The sequence below is a fragment of the Sinocyclocheilus rhinocerous genome, unplaced genomic scaffold (assembly GCF_001515625.1).
Source record: "Sinocyclocheilus rhinocerous isolate Xijiao unplaced genomic scaffold, SAMN03320098_v1.1 scaffold387, whole genome shotgun sequence".
Taxonomy (NCBI): domain Eukaryota; kingdom Metazoa; phylum Chordata; class Actinopteri; order Cypriniformes; family Cyprinidae; genus Sinocyclocheilus; species Sinocyclocheilus rhinocerous.
In genome coordinates this window covers 1,321,813-1,330,967 of record NW_015651557.1, presented here as the reverse complement: position 1 = coordinate 1,330,967, position 9,155 = coordinate 1,321,813, and the positions used below count along the sequence as shown (strand labels likewise).

The 9,155-nt window shown below is 39.4% G+C and overlaps 1 protein-coding gene across 1 annotated transcript; it reads left to right on the top strand.

The window, feature by feature from the left end:
• The first annotated feature begins 1,820 nt into the window (after positions 1-1,820).
• Positions 1,821-5,270, top strand: LOC107713130 (uncharacterized). The gene is made up of 7 exons (XM_016518565.1): positions 1,821-2,575; positions 2,692-2,736; positions 2,955-3,086; positions 3,165-3,265; positions 3,422-3,478; positions 4,942-5,032; positions 5,151-5,270. Exons 1-7 carry the CDS (start codon positions 2,441-2,443, stop codon positions 5,268-5,270), a joined length of 681 nt encoding a protein of 226 aa, XP_016374051.1. The 5' UTR covers positions 1,821-2,440.
• Positions 5,271-9,155: the final 3,885 nt, after the last annotated feature.

The window sequence follows — 9,155 nt, the reverse complement described above, 5'->3', positions numbered from 1 at the left end:
GTGCCTTATTGCTTGATTTTAGTGTTGTTGTTTTTTTTGTGATTGACTTTGTACCTTCAAATAATTTTTTTTTTTTTTTTTAATTATTCTTTAAAAATGTTGTTCAAAATAAAAAAGATTTTTTAATAAAACATGATGTGAGCTTAATGGGAACAGGGGTGTGCTTAAAGTGTACAAAAAAATGTACCCATTAAGCACAGGCAGACTTTTTGCATTTAATGTATATCTTAATTCAAATGCTTTTGTCACTTAAAATAAAACTTAATATTTTTGTGTGAGAGATTAATATTTTATTTTAATATAACTTCTTGTACTGAAACCAATATATTGTGCACTAAAATGGCTCAAATGTAGATTTTGGTGAGCTTAATAGGTAAGTTTACCCTACACGTGACATTACTCCCCCCTCCCGGAAGGCGCGTCCTGTGCCGTAACAATACCACCGGGGAGGATCAGGGAGCTCCGGGAGCCATGGCGGAGCAGGCAGTTCAGGTTGCCATGGCGGAGCAGGGAGTTCAGGTCGCCATGGCAGAGCAGGGAATTCAGGTTGCCATAGCGGAGCAGGGAGCTCAGGGGGCCATGGCGGAGCAGGCAGGTCGCCATGGCAGAGCAGGGAATTCAGGTTGCCATAGCGGAGCAGGGAGTTCAGGTTGCCATGGCGGAGCAGGGAGTTCAGGTTGCCATGGCAGAACAGGGAATTCAGGTTGCCATAGCGGAGCAGGGAGTTCAGGTTGCCATGGTGGATCAGGGGACTCAGGAGGCCATGGCGGAGCCTTAGCCGGCTCGGCCACGGGCATATGGCCAAAAAAATGTTCTTGGGGAAAATTAGGAATTCTGGGGGGGCGCTCTGGAGGAGCAGGCACTGGAGGGCGCTCTGGAGGTGCAGGGCTGGCTAACTCGGAGGAATCAGGAAACGAAGGAGGGCTGGACGGGACCAGCGGAGACGAAGGAGACTCGGGGGACGATGGAGAGCTGAACGGGACCAGCGGAGACGAAGGAGAACTTTCTAGAGCGGATTCTGGGGTGAGGATAGGAGCCGAGAACTCTGGAGGTAGCACCATGTCCAAGAGTGCAGAGTCAGCGGCGGCCGGCGGGCTTGACGGCGAGCTGGTTCTGGATCGGGGATGGACACTCTCCCTTCCCTCCAGCTCAGTCCAGTGGTGTCTGGGAGGTCCAGAACAGAGAGTTAATTGTGACATCGTCCAACGCCGTAGTAGCGGCGAGCCCGCAGAATTCCCAGGCGAACTCTATGAAGGGAAGATCCCTGCGGGCTAGAGCGGAGAAGCGAGCGGCTATTTCCATGGCCGTGGAGAGAAATAGGAAAACAAAAACTTTCAAAAATGGAAAAGAAACACGGGGCATGTTTGACACACCCACCAAACAAGAGAAAACGCATCTCAAACCCCGTTGCACACCGTTTCCAGGAAACATGTCGTTCAAACCGGAAACCGTAGCAAAACGGTGCACACCGGTCTGAGCTTGAACTTGCCCCAGATGACAATATCAAAGGATCAACCCAAGTTGCATATATTTTAAAGAAATAATGCACATGCACACATCTAGTGTTTTACAATAAGTTTTGAGTGATAAAATGATACATATAATGTGAGGAATTATTTAAATATTGTCTTTTTTAAATCAATGTCTAGTGTGAGATATTTGTGGAACATGTCCATAGTTAAAGTGATGAAATCTGTGGTTATTCTGCTAGGACATGAGCGGGAAAATAAATTCAGTTAAAATAAGTTTAGGTATTAAATTTAGGTAATAAAAATGCATAAGAAATTAGTTTTGAGAATGTTATCTGATTTGATCATTTGTTATCAATGAAATTCACACATACATTTTAAATTGGAATTTTATGAGACTCACCAGTGTGTAATTAGAGGGATTACTTGCCATATATGTTCCTAAAATTAGCTTTAACATTTACGTTCAGCCAACCAACATCTTAAAATTAGATTTCAAATGTTCCGGACATTTGCTGCCGTCATCTGTATGACTAATGCACCTCCAATGTATCAATGCAACTGCAAGTACAAACACATGCAGATTTGCTGCAAAAGCTATCAGTATTGATCGTTTGATTTTGCAGTATTGAAACTTATTTGCACAAGCAAACATAGTGAAGATGTAGCCTTCAGCACCCCATCTAGAGGCCTGTTACCCAAAATCATTATGATCTTTCTTGGCAGTTTATCAGTGTCAGTTCCAGGAAATCAAGACAATATGACAAATTATCAACCACATCTCAAGATATTCACTGAGCGCACCGTTATCAGCCAATGAACGAAGCTTAGCTTACGATGCAAAAAGGAAGCTTGGTAGCCAAGTCTTGCCTTTTTGAGAGTATATATACACAGCATTCGGCAGTGGTGGAATCAGGTAGCTCTGGCCTTCAAACAACCAAAGTCTTGAGAGACCCAAGCAGACAGACAAAATGAAGACTATACTACTGCTCGTTTTCGCTGTCTTGGTCTCCAGCGCTCCTGCGGAACACAACGATAAGAACTTATTGGGAGAGATTATTGATGAGCTGGACAAAGCAGTGAAAATGTTCTCAAAAGAGAACAAGGTAAGATTTAACTAAAGGATAGTAACTAGTATAGTAACTATAGCAAGCCAAAACTGTCTATGTTAATATACAGGGCAGAATGTAATTGCAATATTAATTTTACCTGTTATTTCTAGAGAAATGATATCTTCCTGACAAAACTGCAAATGGATGGCTGTAAGGTGAGATGATACACATGGATTTTTATGGACTCACATCATTAGAATAATAAGATGGTATATTAATATTTGGGTGTCTTTTATGTGCTTTATTGGGTTTGTTCACTTTTGTTACTCTCCTATGTGGTAACATTTATGAGGCTGAAGCTACAAATATTTTGTACAATCAAATTTGAAGGTTTCAAGCCCTGGTCTTACCTGTGATTTCGATATCTTTACAGGGTGAGGTTTTCTGCCAGGCTGAGCATGAACTGATAAAGAAGGTTTCTGGGCTGTCTGGTGCCAAATTTGACCATTTCCGTATTGACAAGAAACTAATGAGGAATTTAAACAAGTATAACGAGCGCCATGTGGTAAGTTGAACTCTGGAACTTGATGTTTTATCTATGTCCTTTTTGAGTAGAATAACCATAACATGTACTTTATTTCAGAAAACCTGCAAACCTGCTGATGAAGACCAAGATGAAATCCTTCTGCATGCTTTCTTGAAAAATCTCTTGACGTGTGTTAAGAGTGCATATAGCCAAGTCAAGTAAAATTAATTTATGAAGGATCACATTTTGATTTTTTTGTCTTTTTGAGAGTATTATTTTGTTTACATTGACTGTAGCAGTATGTAATTTTGTACCTGAAATAAATTTGCATAACTATAATTTTTCAATCTTAAATATGGTCTGATGTTTTACAGTGCACGTTTTGTGCAGTATTTCTGTGAAGTGACTGAAAATAACTTTTCAATGAAGCGGTGAGTGCGCACGAATATGCTATGCATTTTTAGAGAGAAACCTATGATGCATGTAGCCCACATGTCAAACTTCTGTCCTGCAGAGTGTAGCTCCAAAACACCTGCCTGGAAGTCTCTAGTAATCCTGAAGACCTTGATTAGCTGGTTCAGGTGTGTTTAATTAGGGTTGGAGCTAAACTCTGCAGGGCAGTGGCTCTTCAGGAGCTGAATTTGACACCCCTTGATGTAGTGGCTTCTTGACCTTTTGTCCAGCACTGCAACGTCCATGCATGTCCAAAGCAGTGTCTCCTTTAACCATTACCACTCTATAGTTGTAGGTCCTTATTTTCCTTTACCTCAGGAAGTGAAAAACAGAGGTTGTGTTAATTGTGTTATTTTAATGCATTAATCAGCAAATGTTAATCACAGATATTAACATTATTTTTCCAGCTCAGTTTGAATATTACACTCTAAAAAATGCTGGGTTAAGTACAACCCAGTGCTGAGTAAAATAGGGACAAACCCAGCAATTGGGTTGTTTTGACCCAGCGGTTGGGTTACTACCCAGAAGGTTGGGTTAAACATTTAACCCAACCGCTGGGTCAAAACAGCCCAATTGCTGGGTTTGTCCCTATTTTACCCAGCATTTTTTAGAGTGTAAAAACGTATGATGGCTTTAGATAATATATCAAAAGATCAAACCTAGTTGTATTTATTTTAAAGTTCATTTTAAAAATTAGTTCCGGTAATATAAAAATGCCTCAGAAGTTAGTTTTGAGAAAAGATGTCATTTGGTTTGATCGTATTTATGCAATGAATTTCATACATGCATTTAAAATGTGACTCGAGTGTCCAATTTTTTCAAGCCACTGTATGAGACTCACCAATGTGTCATTAGAGGGACTACTTGTCATATGTATGGTTTTAAAATTGGTTTTTTGCCAACTAACATCTTAAAATTAGATTTCGAACGTTATTTATCATCGGACATTTGGTGCCGTCATCTGTATGACTAATGCATCTCCAGTGTATTCACGCAACTGCTAGTACAAACACCTGCAGATTTGCTGCAAAAGCTATCAGTATTGATTGTTTGATTTTCCAATAATAAAACTTATTTACACAAGCAAACATAGTCAAAATGTGGCCTTCAACACCCCATCTAGAGGCCTGTTACCCAAAATCATTATGATCTTTTTTTATGATCTCTTTGTCGGTGTCAGTTCCAGGAAATCAGGACAATATGATTTCAAAATGTATCAACCACTTAATTAAGATATTCAGTGAGTGCACTGTTGCAAATTATGTAAAAACGAAGATTGGTAGCCAAGCCTTGCCTTTTTGAGAGTATACAGTATATACACAGCATTCAGCAGTGGTGGAATCGGGTAGCTCTGGCCTTCAAACAACCAAAGTCTTGAGAGACCCAAGCAGACAGACAAAATGATGAAGACGATGCTCACTTTCACTGTATTCGCCCCCAGCATTCCTGCGAATCTCAGCGAAATGACTTTACCGGCAGAGCTCGATGATGAGCTGGACATGGCAATGAACATTGTCCCGAAGGAGACCAAGGTCAGATTTAACTAAAGGATGGTAACTAGTATAGTAACTGTAGTAAGCTAAAACTGTCTATACTTTAATATACAGAGCAGAATGTGATTGCAATGTTCATTTTACCTGTTATTTCTAGGAAAAGAAAATCTTACTGAAAGATGCGATAAGTGACAAGATTTTAGTGGAAACGACTGATGATGAGCTGGACACGTCAATGAAAAATGTCTCAAAGGAAAAAGAGGTAATATTTAACTAAAGTGTAGTAAACTGCCTACTTTAATGTGCAGAATATGATTGCAATGTTTATTTTACCTGTAATTTCTAGGGGGAAAAAATCTTACCAAAAGGTGCAATAAGCAAAAAGACTTTACCGGAAGAGCTTGATGATGAGCTGAACACAGCATTGAAAAATGTCCCAAAAGAGGCCGAGGTAAGGTTAACTAAAGTGTAGTAACTAGTAGGCTGTAGTACTATAGTAAGCCTAAACCGTCCACTTTAATATGCGGAATGTGATTGCAATATTAAGTTTACCCGTTATTTCTAGGAAAAGGAAATCTTACTGAAAGTTGCGATAAGTGATGATACTCCTAAAATACACAACGATAAGAACTTATTGGGAGAGATTATTGATGAGCTGAACAAAGCAGTGAGAATTTTCTCAAAGGAGAACCAGGTAAGATTTAACTGAAGGATACACTCTAAAAAATGCTGGGTTGTTTCAACCCAACTTTGGGACAAATATGGACTAACCCAACTTTTGGGTTAAAAATTTAATGTAAAAATTTAACCCAACGGTTGGGTTAGTCCATATTTGACCCAAAGTTGGGTTGAAACAACCCAGCATTTTTTAGAGTGTAGTAACTATAGCAAGCCAAAACTGTCTGTTAATATACAGGGCAGAATGTAATTGCAATATTCATTTTGCCTGTTATTTCTATAGAAATGAAATTTTCCTGACAAAACTGCAAATGGATGGCTGTAGGGTGAGATGATACACATGGATTTTTATTGTCTTGCTGCATTAGTACAATAACTACTACAGCATATTAAGCTTATAAGCTTGACTGTGTTCAGCTCTTTTTCCATTTCTGATAATCAAATCAAATCTGGCGATCAAATTCAGAGGATTCAAGCCCTGGTCTTACGTGTGATTTCAATATCTTTGCAGCGTGAGGTTTTATGCCAGGCTGAGCATGAACTGATAAAGATTTCTTGGCTGTCTGGTGCCAAATATGAGCTTTTCCGTTTTGACAAGAAACTAATGAGGAATTTAAACATGTATAACGAGCGCCATGTGGTAAGTTGAACTCTGGAACTTGATGTTTTCTCTATGTCCTATTTGAGTAGAATAACCATAACATTTACTTTATTTCAGAAAACCTGCAAACCTGCTGATGAAGACCAAGATCCAATCCTTCTGCATGCTTTCTTGAAAAATCTCTTGACGTGTGTTAAGAGTGCATATAGCCAAGTCAAGTAAAATTAATGTATGAAGGAACCTTTTTTTTTTTTGTATTTATGAATGTATTATTTAATTTACTTTGACTATTGCAGTATATAATTTTGTACCTGATGGAATTTTGCATAAATATATTTATTTCATTCTTAAATATGGTCTGTTTTTTTATGAAGTACAGATTTAGTGCAGTATTTCTGTGCAGTCACTGGTTTTAAAATGTGAACTATATTACTTGCACTGAAAAAAAAAAAAGAGCATTACACTTAAGATTTACACTGTCTATACATTATCTATTACTTTTTTGTGTTCCTGATATTTTAAGATTCTTTACGTTTTATGTTGTGTGACTTTATATTTTATCCATGCAAAATGATGACAGTGATGGACAAATCTGCAAAATTATTAAAACTGTGAAAAGCAATCATTGTGACCACAGTTATGTTATCTGCGATCTTTATATTTATCATATGTTCTGTAGTCCACAAGGACCATATACAAGCCACACTGATTAATAGTCATGCATGGAGCTATTAATCCTTCATTTATTCATACAATTTATAATTTATGCTTGTTTAATATTTTATGATGCTAATAAGAGAGGAGTGTCATTTTTCTTGAATGAGATGTCTGTGTTTCAGAGGCCATATACATTGTGTTAAGTGGATCACAGAGGCTTTGATACGACTTGATCAAATTCTAATAATGATAATAATAACAATGGGAGATTGAAAACAACAGATTGCTTTCTCAATCATACTTGATATCTCTATATGCTTCATGCAGCTCCTGTTTCACTACTTCACAGTTCATTCAGCTTAAACATTTTATCATTGTGTTTTCTGATAATCAAACCCATGACCTGAGTGTTACTAGCACTGTGCTCTACCAGTTGCACTACTTTTAGTCAGTCATATATATATATATATATAAGGTTCCTAAGAGCACGGTGGCCTCCATAATCCTTAAATGGAAGACGTTTGGGATGACCAGAACCCTTCCTAGAGCTGGCCGTCCGGCCAAACTGAGCTATCGGGGGAGAAGAGCCTTGGTGAGAGAGGTAAAGAAGAACCCAAAGATCACTGTGGCTGAGCTCCAGAGATGCAGTCGGGAGATGGGAGAAAGTTGTAGAAAGTCAACCATCACTGCAGCCCTCCACCAGTCGGGGCTTTATGGCAGAGTGGCCCGACGGAAGCCTCTCCTCAGTGCAAGACACATGAAAGCCGGCATGGAGTTTGCTAAAAAAACACCTGAAGGACTCCAAGATGGTGAGAAATAAGATTCTCTGGTCTGATGAGACCAAGATAGAACTTTTTGGCCTTAATTCTAAGCGGTATGTGTGGAGAAAACCAGGCACCTGTCCAATACAGTCCCAACAGTGAAGCATGGTGGTGGCAGCATCATGCTGTGGGGGTGTTTTTCAGCTGCAGGGGCAGGACGACTGGTTGCAATCGAGGGAAAGATGAATGCGGCCAAGTACAGGGATATCCTGGACGAAAACCTTCTCCAGAGTGCTCAGGACCTCAGACTGGAACTAAGGTTTACCTTCCAACAAGACAATGACCCTAAGCACACAGCTAAAATAACGAAGGAGTGGCTTCACAACAACTCTGTGACTGTTCTTGGATGGCCCAGCCAGAGCCCTGACTTAAACCCAGTTGAGCATCTCTGGAGAGACCTAAAAATGGCTGTCCACCAACGTTTACCGTCCAACCTGACAGAACTGGAGAGGATTTGCAAGGAGGAATGGCAGAGGATCCCCAATTCCAGGTGTGAAAAACTTGTTGCATTTTTCCCAAAAAGACTCATGGCTGTATTAGATCAAAAGGGTGCTTCTACTAAATACTGAGCATTTTTCAGTTTTTCTTTTTTAATAAATCTGCAAAGATGTCAACAATTCTGTGTTTTTCTGTCAATATGGGGTGCTGTGTGTACATTAATGAGGAAAAAAAAATTAACTTAAATGATTTTAGCAAATGGCTGCAATATAACAAAGAGTGAAAAATTTAAGGGGGTCTGAATACTTTCCGTACCCACTGTATATATATATAGTCTTAGTGGCCTCAAACATTTGGCAACCATGTCAACAACATTATGGCACCAACTTCTACATTGAAAAGCACCTCACATTTTCTTCAGAAAATATTAAATCTAGTGCAAATTGTCTTTCTGCTTCTATTTAATATACGCCTCCTGCTTTCTCTTCTGCTTTTAGCTGCAACATGGGCCCTATAGTGGGAGCTCATGAGAAGATGTGGAGTGATATAACCACACTGCATTGGTGCATGTATTATTCAAAGGCAATTCAAGAGCCAAGTGTGCACACATCCCACAATCTGGCATGCTTTTAAAGGGGCACGAATGATCAGATACCCATGCCTATCAGCCACAGGGTCAACTCTATTACAGTTTTCTGGTGTCACGTAGCCTCGACTTACTCTTCTCTGGTTAAAAACGAGTGTCTTTGCTTACTGGGTATTTTAATGCACTTCCCCTGACTCCTCACCAGTAAAGTATGATTTTAAAGGGGTCATGCGATTTCAAGTTTTCCTTACTCTTTGGAGTGTTACAAGCTCTTGGTGCATAAAGAAGTTCTGTAAAGATGCAAAGACGAACGTCTCAAATCCAAAGAGATATTCTTTATAAAAGTCAGCTGGCCAATCAGAGCAGACTGCGCTTGTCAAA